Raw genomic sequence first — 18,595 nt, forward strand, 5'->3', positions numbered from 1 at the left:
TTCCCCCCCCCCCCAGCAAGCTGCGTCCTCATTTTACCAACCTCGGAAGGATGGAAGGCTGAGTCAACCTCGAGCCGGCTACCTGAAAACCCAGCTTCTGCCGGGGATCGAACTCAGGTCGTGAGCAGAGCTTAGGGCTGCAGTAGTACAGCTTTAACACTCTGCGCCACGGGGCTCTTTGGGCAGGAAGGTGAGGTGTAAAAATGAATTAAATCAAGCTGGAAAGCAAGTAAGCAGTAGGGTCCCCTGCCCTTTCCAATGCAAAACAGGCCATTCCTCTCTGTGGCTTATCTGTTCCCCCAAGGCCATTTTGCGCTGCTAACCAGCTAAACTCCTTGGGATTCTTTCTCTTTGTGTCAGATTTTTCCAAAGTGCCAGTGGGACATCCATTTGTTTTTGAACAGGCCTTGGAGTCTCAGGATAAAAGACTGGTCCAAGAGGATTTTATTACACAGCAGCATGTAAAGTGCGCGTTTGTTATTAGGGGTTTCCTCCTCAAATGGTAGTTTGGGCAAGACCTGGATTGTCGTCCAAGGAAGGTTGTTTTACGATTTGCAAGGGCCGTTTGAAAATGGAGTTGCAGGCATCTTGGTTCTTTTTAAAAAGAGAAAAGTCAACGGGTAGTGCTCTTGTTGAGATTAATAGTTGGCCGCCTTGAGCTACGAGGCAAAGCAGGAGGTGAATATTTGAATAAATGTTGGTTTAAGACAAGGGCGGCCACACTCGCTTAACGTAAGAGCCACACAGAATAAACATCAAACGTCTGAGAGCCGCAAGACATGAATGTCAGATGCTTGAGAGCTTCAAGTCAAAGGAAGGAAGGAAGGTAGGTAGGTAGGTGGGGAGAGGAGAGGGAAGGAGAAGTGGAAAGAAAGCAACTTTAACTTCAAATGCAGTGATTCAAAGAGAGAAATGCCTTCTACAAGCCAGTCGATGGGGCAGTGGCGGCTTCAAGAGCCACGCGATATGTGTGAAAGAGCCACATGTGGCTCCTGAGCCACAGTTTGGCCACCCCTGGTTTAAGACATAGACTGAAACAAGATTTTTTAAAAAGACAGCATGAGGTTGAGCCGTGGGGGAGGGGGGTGGAGTCCCAAGCAGATGCCATAGGTACGGAGCCTGACTCCTTGACTTCCCCATGCAGCCTCAGATCAGTGAATATTTCTGGCAGATGTGCTGCTTTATTCTGTGCATCGTTTTGCTGTTGCCATCTGACTTCCCTGTTGCTCGAGACTGGCTGTCTCTTTGGGGACTCCCCGTGCAGCTGCTCACGCACCTGCCCCGCTCTGCCGGCCGCTGCTTGGAGATTCCCTAAAGAGGTGGTGAGGTTGCTGCTGAGAAGTCAGGGGGGAAAGAAGCGAATTGCCTTCCCCTTTACAACAAGCCAATTACAGCAGGTGTCCCCAAGCTTTTTGTGGCTGCGGGCAAACCTGGAATCCTGACACAGCACGGCGGGAGCAACAACAAAATGGCTGCCGCAGGAGGCGGAGCCAGCCACAAAACGGTTGCCACAGCTGAACTTCAGTGACACAGTGTAGATCAGGGGTGTCAAACTCATTTGTTATGAGGGCCAGATCGGACATAAATGAGACCTTGTCGGGCTGGGCCATGTGTGTTCCTATTTAAGATTAGTTAGCAGAGATAAAAACTTTATAGACATAAGCACAATTAAATATTTTTTAAAAACCAAAACCTTAAAATAAAACATGCTTAGAACATTAGCGCTCGGTCTTAAAGGTGCTTTCTTTGTATTTCTCCCACGGAATCCAAGGAACTGGGCAAAGGAAGCTCTGGCTCTTTCCTTCCATCGCCAGGGGGCAAGGAGGGGGACGAGGAAAGGGAGGAGCCTCAGCCAATAGAAGGAAGAGAGGCTTGGCTCAGTAGCTCTGCTATGCAATTGAGAGAGCCTGGCAAAGCAAGCTCTGCCTCCCCCACTTCCTCCCCAAGGGAGGAGCCTCAGCCAATGGAAAAATATAGAGGCTTTGCTCCATAGTTCCTATGCGATTGAGCAAGCCTGGCAAAGCAAGCAGTGATGCAGAAGGGAGCAAGAGAGAGGAAGAAGGAAGCTGATGACAGCCAGTTGCTCAAGGACCTAATAGGAGCCCTCCTGGGGCCTGATTTGGCCCCTGAGCCCCATGTTTGACAACTCTAGTGTAGATCCTTGTGCTATGGTGGCAGCTCCTGCCAAAGCAACATTCTCCCCCCTCCCCCCCAAAAAAAGAAAATTGACACAACCAATCAAAAACCTTGCTGGGCAGGATCTCTACCTGGCCCCACCCTCTTTCTAAAAATACTTGGTAGGTGCTGGAAAAGGTGGGCACCATGGTGCCCGCAGACACCACATTGAGAGCCCTGTTAAGATGCCAGAGCAGTGCGTGGGCCAGATGAGTCCATAGAGCAGAGGTGGCCAAATTGCCACTCAGGAGCCACGTGTGGCTCTTCCACACATACTGTGTGGCTCTTCAAGCCCTGCACCACCCTGTCAGCTGACTTAAAGAAGGCATTTCTCTCTTTAAATCAAAATGAATTTAATTTAGTTTAGTTTATTTCATTTATATCCCGCCCTCCCCGCAGTGGAAGTTGCTTTCTTTCCACCTCTCCTCCCTCCCCCAATCTTCCTTCCTTCCTCCCTCCTTGTGGCTCTTACGTTAAGCAAGTTTGGCCACCCCCGCCGTAGTCTGCGAGGGACAGGCCTCAGAGGCATATGTGTTTCTGCGACCCGAGGGTAAGCTTCAGGCCTGATCCTGACTCTCTCCCGCTTCTCTAGTGCGGACGAGGTGATCCTGAAACCGAGCGGAACCCAGCTGACAGTGGAGTTCCTGGAGGAGAACAGCTTCAGCGTGCCCATCCTGGTCCTGAAGAAGGATGGGCTGGGCATGACTCTCCCTCCGCCTTCCTTCACCGTGCGGGATGTGGAGCATTACGTGGGTGAGTTCCCAGGCCTGGGGGGCAGACAGAATGCCCAGCAAAACCCTTGTGTTGGGCGGTTTAGCTACTGTTGGCGTTCGAGCCAGGAAGAAGGTGCTGGAGGTAACGCTACCTTTCTACTAGTGGGACTGATGAGGTTGCGCAAGCATCATTTTATGGGAAGGGAAATACTGCTTCCTTCCACTTTTATGGGGTCTTCTGCACTATCATATTAATCATTTGTGTGCCCCTATCGCTTTGGGCTTTTTCCTTTTCCGTGTGTTTTGCTCCCTCTAGTGGCCACTTCGATATTACATTGCTGTATCTCCGGCATATTTCCTTGCACTGGAAGATACAGCGATGTAATATCGAAGCGACCGCTGGAGGGCGCAAAACACATGCAGAAAAGGGGAAAAATAACAATGTAGCCTTATATGCTGTCAATCCTCTCCCTCCACCGAATGGCCTTGGTCAAATTGCAGCCAGGCTGCAAAATGCAGTAGAATCACATGACACAGTTTTTCTTGGGCTGTACCACCTGGATTGAGGGTCGGGAGGATTGCACATGTGAAGGATTTCCCCCCTCACCCATATGCAAAGTCTCTCTGCACATAAAAAAAACATGGAGGCAAGAGCGTTGGAGGAATGGTTCCAGGCTAACTTTCCTGCAGATTTTATACTGCTCTAGGAGCAGAGTGTGATTTCCTTTTAATATGCATACCTCCACCCAGTGTGGCATCAAAAGCCCTCAAGGCATATAGGATCATGTCCCAGTGGAGCCACAGAATAGTAACTTCTGTGCCAGATCACTGTTCTGCCCCCTGCAAAGTGGTCCTAGTCCAAGAGAAGCAGCTGTTCTATTATTAAGGACATAAGAACACAAGAGAAGCAATGTTGGATCAGACCAAAGGCCCATCCAGTCCGACACTCTGTGTCACACAGTGGCCAAAACCCCCAGGTGCCATCAGGAGGTCCACCAGTGGGGCCAGGACACTAGAAGCCCTCCCACTGTTCCTCACCCCACCCCAGCACCAAGAATACAGAGCATCACTGCCCCAGACAGAGAGTTCCAACAATACGCTGCGGCTAATAGCCACTGATGGACCTCTGCTATGCCTGTAGCCACCACCACCTCCTGTGAAGATGACTGGGGTATACACTCCCCCCCCCCCCCCACACAGCAAGCTGGGTCCTCATTTTACCAACCTTGGAAGGATGGAAGGCTTGAGTAGCAGGCACACCTTAAGGAGGTGCTAGGGATTCTTAGCAGAGCCAAGCAAAAGGTACAGCAATAAAGCAGCCAGCACACGTGCATTTAGCTTAAAGGTAATCTTTTCTTATCTAGTGAGGAAAGGGTAACTTGAAATTCTGCAAAACAAGAAAGGAGAAACATCCTATCTGACTCCTTTTACTATATTACTATCGGAGGTCTAAAACGCAACTGGTGAGGAAGACTAGAGATTCAGAGCAAAGAGTCATAAAGTTGTAAGCCCCACCCCCACTATATTGATTACCCAATTAGAACATTCGAATATTGGTTAATATGCATGAACATATGAAGCTGCCTTCTACTGAATCAGACGCTAGATCCATCAAAGTCAGTATTGTCTACTCAGACCGGCAGCGGCTCTCCAGGGTCTCAAGCTGAGGTTTTTCACACCTATTTGCCTGGACCCTTTTTAGTTGGAGATGCCGGGGATTGAACCTGGGACCTTCTGCTTACCAAGCAGATGCTCTGCCACTGAGCCACCGCCCCTCCCCTATTGCTTGTATTGCATATTGACACCTAGCTTCTGGCAGCAAATACGTGCAGAGCAGCCCATTAGCTCTAACTCTAAGACGTCAGCATGCATCAACAAACAATTATCTCGTGACTGGGCACAAAGGGGTAGAACTGCAGTTGGAAGGCAAGTGTGCCCTCAGTGCCCCCCTTGGAAGCCAAGCAGGGACTGGCCTCTTCCCAACAGCTAACGGGTCTTGTTCCCTTCTGACAGGGGCCGACAGGGAGATTGATGTCATCGACGTGACCCGCCAGGCAGACCTCAAGATGCGCCTGGGGGACTTTGTGAACTACTACTGCAGCAGCCGCCGGGAGAAGGTCCTTAACGTCATCAGCCTGGAGTTCTCCGAGACCAGGCAAGGGGAGGGCCTTCGAAGGATTCCCTCTCCCCCCACCCGTTAGGAAGAGTCCCTGTGGTTGCATAGAGTTGTATGTTCGCCTGCCAGTTTGGTGTAGTAGTTAAGTGTGCAGACTCTTATCTGGGAGAACCGGGTTTGATTCCCCACTCCTCCACTTGCACCTGCTGGAATGGCCTTGGGTTAGCCATAGCTCTCGCAGAGCTGTCCTTGAAAGGGCAGATTCTGTCAGGGCTCTCTCAACCTCACCCACCTCGCAGGGTGTCTGTTGTGGGGGAGGAAGGTAAAGGAGATTGTGAGCCACTCGGAGACTCTGATTCAGAGAGAAGGGGGGGTATAAATCTGCAGTCTTCTTCTTCCTTGCCCTCACGGGGGCATAACAGAGTCTGGAGCAGGGGTGGCCAAACTTGCTTAACCTAAGAGCCACATAGAATAAATGTCAGAGGTTTGAGAACTGAAAGACGTGAACATCAGATGTTTGAGATCTGCAAGAGAGGAAGGAAGGAAATAAGCGGAAGGAATGGAGAGATAGAAAGAAAGCAACTTTAAATGCATTCTCCAAGCCGTCGGCTAGTTTGGATTGGAGAAATGGTTTAAAGGAACAAATGCCTTCTCCAAGCCAGCTTAAGGGGTAGGGGTGGGGTTTTGAGACCCACGCAATATGTGTGAAAGAGCCACATGCAGCTCCTGAGCCACAGTTTGGCCACCCGTGGTCTGGAGGCTTTGCTTCTTCCCATGGCCACAGGAGGGAGCTGTTTTCAGCTGGGAATTCTTCCAATCTTATACTGTCTGGAGAGAGACCTGTTTTTTTTTGTTCCGGGGGAACTGAGCTGCTCCAGTTCTGAGAGCCAGTTTGGCACAGTGATGAAGTGCGCGGATTCTTATCTGAGAGAACTGGGTTTGATTCCCCCACTCCTCCACGTGCACCTGCTGATGTGACCTTGAGTTGGTCCCAAGTTCTCGCAGAGCTGTTCCTCTCAAGAGCAGTTTCTGTCAGAGCTCTCTCAGCCTCATCTACTTCATAGAGCAGGGGTGGCCAAACTTGTTTAACATGAGAGCCACATAGATTAAATGTCAGATGTTTGAGAGCCGCAAGACACAAATGTCAGATGTTTGAGGGCAGGTAGGCAGGTAGGAAAACAGATGGGAAGGGTGGGAGAGGTAGAAAGAAAGCAACTTTAACTTAGAATGCATTCTCCAAGCCAGCCGACAGGGTGGTAGGGGCTTCAAGAGCCACACAATATGTGTGAAAGAGCCAAATGTGGCTCCCGAGCCACAGTTTGGCCTCTGCTCTCATAGAGTATTTGTTGTGGAGAGAGGAAGGGAAAGGAGATTGTGAGCCGCTCTGAGACGCCTTAAGGTAGTGACGGGAAGGGAAATCCAATCTCTTCTTCTATTTCCTGGTCCTTTCCCTTGATCCCTTGCAGCCCCCTTCTTTCTGAATCCACTGAGGCTTCTTCATTGAGGCAAAAGAGGGTGCAGTTTGCGCAATTAGAAACAGTATGGAATGACTGGAAAGAGAGAGAGAGAGAAAATATGTAGATAGATAGATAGATAGATAGATAGATAGATAGATAGATAGATAGATAGATAGATAGATAGATAGATAGATAGATAATGATGAAGAAGATAGACAGACAGAAAGATAGATGATAGACAGATGAAGAAGATAGAGAGACAGGTGACCGATAGACAGACAGATGATAGACTGATGATGAAGAAGATAGACATACAGATATGGATGGATGGATGGATGTTCTTGCACCAGCTCAATCAAACACTAGTCTGTCAATGGCTCTTTAGCCCTAACAGCTCAAAGCAGAACCTTCATGCTGAGTGGCCTTGACCTGGATGGCCCAGGTTGGCCTGATCTTGTTAAATCTTGAAGTCTAAGCAGGGTCGGCCCTGGCCAGTATTTGGGTGGGAGACCACCAAGAAACTCTAGGGGTGCTACCCAGGTGCAGGCAGTCGCATTCCAGAAAGCCAGTTTGGCGTAGTGATGAGGTGCGCAGACTCTTATGTGGGAGAACCGGGTTTGATTCCCCACTCCTCCGCTTGAGGCTGCTGGAATGGTCTTGGGTCAGCCATAGCTCTGGCAGAGGTTGTCCTTGAAAGGGCAGCTGCTGTGAGAGCCCTCTCCAGCCCCACCCACCTCACAGGGTGTCTATTGTGGGGGAGGAAGGTAAAGGAGATTGTGAGCCGCTCTGAGATTCAGAGTGAAGGGCAGAATATAAATCCAGTATCTTCCTCTAGAGAGCCAGTTGGTGTTGTGGTTAAGTGTGCCGACTCTTATCTGGGAGAACTGGGTTTGATTCCCCCACTCCTCCGCTTGAGGCTGCTGGAATGGCCTTGGGTCAGAGCTTTCATAGGAGTTGTTCTTGAAAGGGCAGCTTCTGGGAGAGCTCTCTCAGCCCCACCCACCTCACAGGGTTTTATTCCGCACTCCTCCACATGCAGCTGCTGGAATGGCCTTGGGTCAGCCATAGCTCTCGCAGAGCTGTCCTTGAAAGGGCAGCTTCTGGGAGAGCTCTCTCAGCCCTCGCAGGGTGTCTGTTGCAGGGGAGGAAGATAAAGGAGATTGTGGGCCACTTTGAGAGTCTGAGATTCAGAGCAAAGGGCGGGGTATACATCCAATATCATCTTCTTCACTTGTTTGTCACTGCCCTGACCTGGATGTCCTGTGCTAGCCCAGTCTCATCTCATCTCAGAAGCTAAACAGAGTCAGCCCTGGTTACTACTTGGATGGGAGCAGGCCTTTTTTTGTAGCAGGAATTTACATATTAGGCTCCACCCCCTTGATGCAGCCAATCCTCCCGAAGCTTCCAGGGCTCTTCGTGCAGGGCCTACTATAAGCTTCAGGAGGATTGGCTACATCAGGGGATGTGGCCTAATATGCAAAGGAGTTTAAGCTACAAAAAAAGCCCTGGATGGGAGGACCACCAGGGAAATTCGGGGCGATTACGCAGAGACAGGCAATGGCAAAAAAACCCCCTTTGTTGGTTGTTGTCAGGCATGAAATACCCCACCTTTGGAAAGCAGGCAAGTCAATTTCTCTTTCCCTCTAGGCTCTCAAACTTGGTGGAAACCCCCAAGATCGTGCGCAAGCTCTCTTGGGTGGAGAACCTGTGGCCGGGAGAGTCCATCTTCGAGCGCCCCAACGTGCAGAAGTACTGCCTGATGGGGGTCCGGGACAGCTACACAGACTTCCACATCGACTTTGGTGGCACCTCCGTCTGGTACCACGTGCTGCGGGTAAGAACATAGCGACAGGGAGAGAGGAGACAGTGAGTGACAAACATAGCCAGCTTCAAGAGGGGATTGGATAAACATATGGAACAGAGGTCCATCAGTGGCTATTAGCCACAGCGTATTGTTGAAATTCTCTGTGTGGGGCAGTGATGCTCTGTATTCTTGGTGCTTGGGGGGCACAGTGGGAGGGCTTCTAACCCCACTGATGGACCTCCTGATGGCACTTGGGGGTTTTTGGCCCCTGTGTGACACAGAGTGTTGGACTGGATGGGCCATTGGCCTGATCCAACATGGCTTCTCTTACGTTCTTATGCTAATGCCTTAGAGCTGAACCTCACCGCCAGCAGATTTGCATCGTCTGTTTTGGTGGTCCCCAACTTTTGCCCCCACCCCAAGCACTAAGAATACACCATCCCATATGTTTATCCAATCCCCTCTTGAAACTTTCTATGCTTGTAGCCGCCAACACCTCCCGTGGCAGTGAATTCCACATGTTAATCACCCTTTGGCTGAAGAAGGACTTCCTTTTATCCGTTCTAACCCAACCGCTCAGCAATTTCATGGAGTGCCCACGAGTTCTTGTATTGCGAAAGAGGGAGAAAAGTACTTCTTTCTCTACCTTCTCTATCCCATGCATAATCTTGTCAACCTCCATCATGTCACTCCTTAATCGATGTTTCTCCATGCTAAAGAGCCCCAAGTGCTTTCACCTTTGTTCATATGAAAATTGTTCCATCCCTTTAAATTATTCTTGTTGCCCTTTTCTGGACTTTTCCCAATGCTCTAATATCCAGAATTGTACACAGCACTCCAAAAGAGGCTGCACCATCTCGTCAGATTTAGGAAGCTAAGCGGTGTCAGCCGTGGTTAGCATTTGGATGGGTGACCTCCAAGGCCATCCAGGGACCCTGTGCAGAGACAGGCAGTGGCAAACCGCCTCTAAGAACATAAGAGAAGCCATGTTGGATCAGGCCAATAGCCTGTGTCACACAGTGGCCAAGAAACCCAGGTGCCATCAGGAGGTCCATCAGTGGGGCCAGGACACTAGAAGCCCTCCCACTGTGCCCCCCCAAGCACCCAGAAGACAGAGCATCACTGCCTCTGACATAAGAACATAAGAGAAGCCATGTTGGATCAGGCCATTGGCCCATCCAGTCCAACACTCTGTGTCACACCGTGGCCAAAAATCCCAGGTGCCATCAGGAGGTCCATCAGTGGGGTTAGAAGCCCTCCCACTGTTGCCCCTCCCAAGCACCAAGAATACAGAGCATCATTTGTCCCAGACGGAGAGTTCCATTGAGAAACATCGATTAAGGGGTGACATGATGGAGGTTGACAAGATTATGCATGGGATAGAGAAGGTAGAGAAAGAAGTACTTTTCTCCCTCTCTCGCACTACAAGAACTCGTGGGCACTCCATGAAATTGCTGAGCGGTTGGGTTAGAATGGATAAAAGGAAGTCCTTCTTCCTTTTATGAAATTGCTGAGCAGTCGGGTTAGAACTGATAAAAGGAAGTACTTCTTCACCCAAAGGGTGATTAACACATGGAATTCACTGCCACGGGAGGTGGTGACAGCTACAAGCATAGACAGTTTCAAGACAGGATTAGATAAACATATGGTACTTCTTTTTATCAGTTCTAACCCGACTGCTCAGCAATTTCATTGAGTACCCAGAAGTTCTCGTATTGTGAGAAAGGGAGAAAAGGACTTCTTTCTCTACCTTCTCTATCCCATGCATAATCTTGTAAACTTCGATCATGTCACCCCTCTGAACAACTCTCGCACTGGAAGCCTTCTGGGGTCACCGTAAGCCAGCTGAAACTTGACAGCACTTTCCCCCACCAGACTGGAAGGCCGTCGTGGTTGCTTTCTGAATTCACCTCCGGATATGTGCAAAGAAACGGGGCCACCTCTTTCGGAGAAGCTTTAAGCAACTTAACTTTATTTGTTAGCCAAGACTGAGACACAAAGTCCCGTAGCTTTAAGTATAACCCTCCCTGTCGGAAGAGCAGGGCGTGCCCCTTGTGGTGTTTGTGCATCCCTTTCTCACCGTTGTACCTCTCCGCAGGGGGAAAAGATCTTCTTCCTGGTGCGCCCCACAGTTGCCAACTTGACGCTTTTCGAGGCGTGGAGCAGCTCATCCAACCAGAACGAGATGTTCTTCGGGGACCAGGTGGACAAGTGCTATCGCTGCCCTGTCCGCCAGGGCCAGACGCTCTTCATACCTACAGGTACCGAACACACCTTGAGCATTCGACTGAACCTCTTTAGCATTGAATGTACTTCCTAGAGCAGCGGTCCCCAACCTTTATGGCACCAGGGACCAGTTTTGTGGAAGACAATTTTTCCACAGCCCGGGGTGGGGGGCGATGGTTTCAGGATGATACAATTGTGTGCCTTATTTCTATTAGTTTGGTGTCTGGACTGTTATCTGGTTAGGTGTGCAGACTCTTAACTGGGAGAACCAGGTTTGATTCCCCACTCTTCCACTTGCAGCTGCTGGAATGGCTTTGGGTCAGCCATAGCTCTCGCAGAGCTGTCCTTGAAAGGGCAGCTTCTGGGAGAGCTCTCTCAGCCCCACCTACATCACAGGGTTTGATTCCCCACTCCTCCACTTGCAGCTGCTGGAATGGCCTTGGGTCAGCCATATCTCTCGCAGAGCTGTCCTTGAAAGGGCAGCTTCTGTCAGAGCTCTCTCAGTCCCACCTACCTCACAGGGTTTGTGTCCCCACTCCTCCACTTGCGGGTGCTGGAATGGCCTTGGGTCAGCCATAGCTCTCACAGGAGTTGTCCTTGAAAGGGCAGCTTCTGTTTGAGCTCTCTCAACCCCACCCACCTCACAGGGTGTCTGTTGTGGGAGAGGAAGGGAAAGGCGATTGTGAGCCACTTTGAGACTCTGAAATTTGGAGTGGAGGGCAGGATATAAATCCAAGGTCCTATTATTATTATTACTACTGCATTGTAATATATAATTGTTAACAGGCCACAGACCAGTACTGGTCCATGGACCGGAGGTTGGGGACCCCTGTCCTAGAGCAGGGGTGGCCAAAAGTAGCTCTCCAGATGTTTTTTGCCTACAACTCCCACCAGCCCCAGCCAGCTTGGCCAATGGCTGGGGCTGATGGGAGTTTTAGGCAAAAAACATCTGGAGAGCTACCATTGGCCACCCCTGTCCTAGAGCACTGGACTGATGGAGGAAGGGGCAATGATGTTTTCATTTGCATCCTCCCTGGGGAGAAAAGAAAGGTCAGAAGACCTACGCAGGGGTGTTGAATTCGTTTGTTAGGAGGGCCGGATTTGACATAAATGGGACTTTGTGGGGCCAGGCTGTGTGTGTCTTAGAATGTAATGCCAGGTAGTGGAGATAGAAACTTTATAAAGGACACAGACAATCACAATTAAAGGGGTTTTTTTAAAAAAAACTTAAAACCAAGCATGCTTAAAACATTAGCGCTCTTGAAATATTTTGTTTATTTAACAGTCTTGATAACTGACAACTCTTGCTCTGAGGAGCCTCGGCCAATAGAAGGAAGAGAAGCATAGCGCAGTAGCTCTGCTGTGCAATTGAGAGATCCTGGCAAAGCAAGCTCTCCTTCCTCCCCAAGGGAGGAGCCTTGGCCAATGAAGAAAATAGAGGCTTTGCTCCATAGCTCCTGTTTGATTGAGCAAGCCTGGCAAACCCTGTGATGCAGAAGGAAGCAAATGACAGCCAGTTAATTGTGGGCCTGATAGGACCCCTCTGGAGGCCTGATTCAGCTCTTGGGCTGCATGTTTGACACCCCTGACCTACACCTTCTTTTGCGGGAAGGGGGGGTGGATTAAACAAGGCTAGATGGCCATTTTGCTTGTTCTCTGTGAACTTTGCAGATCAAGGCAGGAAGGGCCACGTCAGTGCTTAGTTCTCATGGCCCCCTCTTACATGCCCAGAGAAATTCTGTTCGCCACTTTGGGCTCAGGCAGCAATTTTTCTCCAGGCCAGTTTGGCCACAGATCCTGGAAGGGTTGGGTTTTTGTTTTGTTTTTTTGCTATCTTCCTTTCACGGAGCTGGGGGGTCACTGGGTGTGGGGGGGAAGTATTTGTGAGTTTCTTGCATTGTGCAGGGGGGAGAACTAGATGGCCTGGAGGTCCCTTCCGACTCGATGATTCTAAACAAATTGTGCTCCCCCCCCCCCTCAGGTTGGATCCATGCCGTGCTGACCCCCGTGGACTGCCTCGCCTTCGGGGGCAACTTCCTCCATAGTCTCAACATTGAGATGCAGCTCAAGTGAGTTTGGCTGAGAGAACTTCACTGTCTGCAGAGTTTCCCAGCATGGGGCCTGCAGGCAACGTGGTGCCGCCAATACCTTGACTGGCACCCACCGAGTGCTTATTTTTTTTTAGAAAGTGGGTGGGGCCTAATGGGACTCTTGCTCACCAAGTCTTCTGGTTGGCCGTTGGGGATTCGATTGGCAGTGCAGATTTATTTAAAACGTCGCTTTGGCAGCCACTGCCACCACAACACAAAGATCTTCACTTTGTGACTGAAGAGAAGCGCCGGTGGCTATTTGGTAGCTGGCTCTGCCTGCTGTGGCAGCCATTTTGTAGCGAAATTGCAGAGGTCCCTGGATAACATACGTCACCTCAGAACACTTCAGACAGGCGCCCTCACGGGGGTTATAATGATTTTAATGGTTTTGAGACATGATTTTTATCCTGCGTGTATTAAATTGTTAGCCATCTTGGTAGCCTTTCTGAGGGCAGAAAGGCTGGATATACATATTGTAAGTAAATAAAATAATTAGGAGAAGCAGGACAAAAATGACGGAAACTTGCTAGGTGTACAGAACTCTGGGAGGGCATACATTTGAGAATACTTGGGCTCACTATTTTGCTTTTTTTCCCCAGTCCCCTTCTATATAATCCCTGTGAGGGCACCTTTCTGAAGTATTCTGAGGTAACGTGTGTTATGCTGCCTCCTTGCCGTCCTTAGCATTTCCTGTTTATTTTCACTGCCACCAGAGGCCCTCACCTTAGACCTGGGTGTCAAACTCATTTGTTAGAGGGCCGGTTCTGACATAAATGAGACCTTGACAGGCCGAGCCATGTCAGGCTGGGCCATATGTGTACCTATTTAAGATTAGGTAGCAGAGATATAAATTGTATAAAGAACACAGACAAACACCAATATATATATTTTTAAAAACTTAACACATGCTTGAAACAGTAGCACTCATTTGTTTCAAAGATGCTTTCTTTGTATTTCTCTCATGGGATCCAGGGAACTGGGCAAAGGAAGCTCTGGCTCTTTCCTTCCTCCCCTAGGGCACCGGGGAGGGGGGAAGCCTCAGCCAATAGAAGGAAAACAGGCTTGGCACAGTAGCTGTGCTGTGCAATTGAGAGAGCCTAGAGAAACAAGCTATTCCTCCCCTCCTTCCTCCCCAAGGAAGGAGCCTCAGCCAATGGAGAAAACAGGCTTTGCTCTTTAGCTCCTGTGCAATTGAGCAAGCCTTGCAAAGCAAGCTGTGATGCAGAAGGAAGCAAGAGAGAGGGAGAAGGAAGCAGATGACAGCCAGTTGCCCGGGGGCCTGATTCGGCCCCCAAACTGCATGTTCGACACCCCTGCCTTAGACTTCTTAGCCAGACCTAAAGAACTGGATGGCTTTGTTATATTTGATAGAATGACTGAATTATCAGCAGGGGGGGGGTAGCTCTGAGGTAAAAGGGGATCCTTTAAATAAAACAGCTGTTTTCTCTTAAACATGGAGTTTATTTAGAGATAGAACAGCATAACAGTTTTTGGAGGGTTCACAAACATAATAGTTTCAGATAGGTGTAGTTCTTCTTTCTGTTCAGTTCCTTAAATAGGCCTGGCCGCGAAGACTGGTTTTCCTCACAGACAACCTGACTTGGGTGTTTTCAGCCCTTTTCTCTCTCCCCCTCCCCCTCGCAGGGCCTATGAGATTGAAAAACGCCTCAGCACGGCTGACTTCTTCAAGTTCCCCAACTTCGAAACCATCTGCTGGTATGTCGGCAAACACCTGCTGGACATCTTCCGAGGTGGGTTTCGTGTCCGCTCATCCTCAGCGTCTGTTGCCGGGGAGGAGACTTACCCCCACTGAGGCTCTCTGTTCCCCTCCTCCCCTTTCCTCAATAGGCCTTCGGGAGAACCGCCGGCACCCTGCTGTGTACTTGGTTCACGGAGCCAAAGCCCTGAACACGGCCTTCCGCTCCTGGACCAAGAAAGAGGTAACTGTGTGGAGAAAAGGGGCCTTTGGGTTTGGGTTGCCAGCCAGATAATTATCTTTATTTATTTAAAACATTTTTAAACCGCCTTTCTACCTTTACAGGAACTCATGGCAACTTAGGATGTAAATAATAAAATACATAAAAGCCACTAGTTAAGATCAATAAGAACATAAGAGAAGCTATGTTGGATCAGGCCAATGGCCCATCCAGTCCAACACTCTGTGTCACACAGGGGCCAAAAACCCCAAGTGCCATCAGGAGGTCCATAAGTGGGGCCAGGACACTAGAAGCCCTCCCACTGTGCCCCCCCACCCAAGCACCAAGAATACAGAGCATCACTTGCCCCAAACAGAGAGTTCCAACTATAAGCTGTGGCTAATAGCCACTGATGGACCTCTGCTCCATATGCTTATCCAATCCCCTCTTGAATCTGGCTATGCTTGTAGCTGCCACCACCTCCTGTGGCAGTGAATTCCACATGTTCATCATCCTTTGGGTGAAGAAGGACTTCCTTTTATCAGTTCCAACCGGACCTCTCAGCAATTTCATTGAATATCAATGAGTTCTCGTATTGTGAGAAAGGGAGAAAAGGACTTCTTTCTCTGCCTTCTCTAGCCCATGCATAATCTTGTAAACCTCTGTCATGTCACCCCTCAATCCACTTTGGCTCCCGCAACAGAGGATGGAAGTGGGGTTTAAACGCCTAAATAAATAAATACCGATACGCAGTGTTCCCTCTAAGCTGAGTTAGTGTGAGCTGGCTCACAGTTTTTTAGCCTCCAGCTCACACATTTTTGTCTTAGCTCAGGAAAGATGGCAAACTAATTTATGCAGTAGCTCACAACTTTAATACCAGTAGCGCACAAAGTAAAATTTTTGCTCACAAGACTCCACGGCTTAGAGGGAGTGTTGCCAATAAATTTTCCCTTAAACATTTGCGTCGAAGACCAATTGCTGAGCCCACATCCGCCCTTTGAAGCGGTATTGCGCAGGCATGTGGCTTCACTGAGAATTCAGGCCCGGACTTCAGGTTTTTTGGGGGCGAAGGGGAACTGTCGAGGGGAGGGGGTCTCCCATACTTCTCTCCTACCCCTCCTTCAATGGCATTTCAGTCTCTCACAGAGGGCAGGATCTTGCAGCAACCCAGTTATGTTTCCCCAGGCCCTGGCCGAGCACGAAGAAGAAATCCCCGGCACCGTGCGCCCGGCTCAGCTCATCAAAGACCTGGCCAAGGAGATCCGGCTGGTTGAGGTGAGTGTGCAGAGCGCTGGGGCCCAGTCCTGACGGCATTGCTGCCAGCATGTTAGAGGCAAAACGCAAAGAGGAAACTGTGGACCAAAATGGCAGGACTGATAAACAACAGCAAAACACACGACTGTGATTACCGGCAAAATAATTCTATGTCTTCAATAGTGAAATCAAGCTATTATAAAATGAATTCAGCAAAAAAGCAATCAGATATTCACGAGGTGCAGTGCGCACACTAATTGATGCATATGGCAAGGGTGGCCAAACTGTGGCTCTTTCACACATATTGTGTGGCTCTTGAAGCCCTCACTACCCTTGTGGCCAGATTGGAGAAGGCATTTGTCTCTTTAAATCACTTCTCCAAGCCAAGGCAGCCAGTGGCTTGGGAAATGCATTTAAAGCTGCTTTCTTTCCACCTCTCCTCCTCTGACTCATCTGTTTTCCTTCCTTCCTTCCTTCCTTCCTTCCTTCCTTCCTTCCTTCCTTCCTTCCTTCCTTCCTTCCTTCCTTCCTTCCTTCCTTCCTTCCTTCCTTCCTTCCTTCCTTTTCTCAAACATCTGACGCTCATGTGTTGCAGCTCTCAAACATCTGATGTTCGTGTCTTGTGGCTCCCAAACATCTGACATTTATTCTACGTAGCTCTTACATTAAGCAAGTTTGGCCACCCCTGGCACATGGCAAACATGAACTTGTCTCATGAAAAATCGCAACAGCGATCCAACAAAATTTTTCGATGTTGTGCCAACATCCACTTTAAATTCGAAAGTTCCTATTAGGCGCGTAGCCCTCTTCCATAAAAAGTGGAGATTGCTGTAAACAAAATACCCCTCCGTTTCCGATAATGGGCTGCGTGCTGGAGCCGGCTATTTTAGCTTCGTCTGATATTCAGACCGGGGTACGAAGAAGAAGAAGAATTGCAGATTTATACCCTGCTCTTCTCTCTGAATCAGATTCAGAGCAGCTCACAATCTCCTCCTATCTTCTCGCCCCACAACAGACACACTGTGAGGTGGGTGGGGCTGAGCGGGTTCTCCCAGAAGCTGCCCTTTCAAGGACAGAGTCTCAGAGTGGCTTACAGTCTCCTTTCCCTTCCTCCCCCACAACAGACACCCTGTGAGGTGGGTGGGGCTGAGAGGGCTCTCACAGCAGCTGCCCTTTCAAGGACAACCTCTGCCAGAGCTACAGCTGACCCAAGGCCATGCCAGCAGGTGTAAGTGGAGGATTGGGGAATCAAACCCGGTTCTCCCAGATAAGAGTGCACACTTCACCACTGCACCAAACTGGCTCTCTACACCACAGCTGAAACGCATTCTGACATAGGCTCAACGAGTCAAGCTATTCTGGCTCCTTCCAGGTGTCCAGGAATCACAGCCGTGTGTTTTGTATTGTTTATCAGTGTGTCAAAGGCAGCCGTACTAAAGGGCACAGCTTCTGGGGAGCGGAACAGATGGTGGGTCAGGAGTTTCTCAAAGCGTGGTCTAGCAGCCTTCCCCAAATCGAAGAAGAAGAAGAAGATGATATTGGATTTATATCCCGCCCTCCACTCCGAAGAGTCTCAGAGCGGCTCACAATCTCCTTTACCTTCCTCCCCCACAACAGACACCCTGTGAGGTGGGTGGGGCTGGAGAGGGCTCTCACAGCAGCTGCCCTTTCAAGGACGACCTCTGCCAGAGCTATGGCTGACCCAAGGCCATTCAAGCAGGTGCAAGTGGAGGAGTGGGGAATCAAACCCGGTTCTCCCAGGTAAGAGTCCGCACACTTAACCACTACACCAAACTGGCTCTCCGAGACAAGGATTGGCCAGCCCTTTCCAAGTGCTAGGAAGCATCAGGACATACTGATGACTTATGGATAGTCCCAGGCAGGGCTTTTTTTGTGTAGCAGGAACTCCTTTGCATATTAGGCCATGCCCCCCTCCCCCAATGCAGCCAGTCCTCCAAGAGCTTGCAGGGCTTTTCATACAGGGCCTACTGTAAACTCCAGGAGGATTGGCTACATCAGGGTGTGTGGCCTAATATGCAAAGGAGCTCTCCTAGAATTCCACCCCTGCATATTTGGCCACACACCCCTGATGTAGCCAATCCTCCAAGAGCTTACAGGCATCTTCGTACAGGGCATACTGTCAGCTCCAGGAGGATTGGCTACATCAGGGTGTGTGGCCTAATATGCAAAAGAGCTCTCCTAGAATTCCACCCCTGCATATTTGGCCACACACCCCTGATGTAGCCAATCCTCCAAGAGCTTACAGGCATCTTTGTACAGGGCCTACTGTCAGCTCCAGGAGGATTGACTGCATCAGGGGGTGTGGCCTAATATGCAAAGGAGTCCCTGCTGCACAAAAAAGCCCTGGTCCCAGGTAGGTTCACTGAAGATTCTGTCGCCATGCTACTAGCACCTCTTTAACAAAATACTGGCTTCCTGGCATTGCGCGTTGGCAACATTGGGGTGAAGAAGGTTGCCACTTAGAACCCCTAAGAGCCAGTTTGGTGTAGTGGTTAAGTGTGCAGACCCTTATCTGGAAGAACTGGGTTTGATTCCCCACTCCTCCACTCGCAGCTGCTGGAATGGCCTTGGGTCAGCCATAGCTCTGGCAGGAGTTGTCCTTGAAAGGGCAGCTGCTGTAAGAGCTTTCTCAGTGCCACCCACCTCACAGGGTGTCTGTTGTGGGGGAGGAAGATAAAGGAGTCTCTGAAATTCGAAGTGGAGGGTGAGATATAAATCCAATATCATCATCATCTTCCTTGATATCCGTGAGGGTGGCCAGAAGAGGGATCAGGGAAGTTCACGTTTCACCGGGTCTGTAAGGGAACAGTCCTTAAGCAGAGG

At 49.7% G+C, this 18,595-nt stretch overlaps 1 protein-coding gene across 1 annotated transcript in view; it reads left to right on the top strand.

The window, feature by feature from the left end:
• The window catches only part of PHF8 (PHD finger protein 8), a 52,718-nt gene that overhangs the window by 12,091 nt on the left and 22,032 nt on the right, over positions 1-18,595 (top strand). Inside the window, exons 4-11 of the mRNA XM_060252509.1 lie at positions 2,768-2,928; positions 4,902-5,043; positions 8,109-8,295; positions 10,364-10,526; positions 12,473-12,560; positions 14,226-14,332; positions 14,430-14,521; positions 15,683-15,772. Coding sequence (XP_060108492.1) covers positions 2,768-2,928; positions 4,902-5,043; positions 8,109-8,295; positions 10,364-10,526; positions 12,473-12,560; positions 14,226-14,332; positions 14,430-14,521; positions 15,683-15,772 — 1,030 coding nt within the window. The remainder of the gene's footprint in view (positions 1-2,767; positions 2,929-4,901; positions 5,044-8,108; positions 8,296-10,363; positions 10,527-12,472; positions 12,561-14,225; positions 14,333-14,429; positions 14,522-15,682; positions 15,773-18,595) is intronic.

The sequence above is a fragment of the Heteronotia binoei genome, chromosome 13 (genome assembly GCF_032191835.1).
Source record: "Heteronotia binoei isolate CCM8104 ecotype False Entrance Well chromosome 13, APGP_CSIRO_Hbin_v1, whole genome shotgun sequence".
Lineage (NCBI taxonomy): Eukaryota > Metazoa > Chordata > Lepidosauria > Squamata > Gekkonidae > Heteronotia > Heteronotia binoei.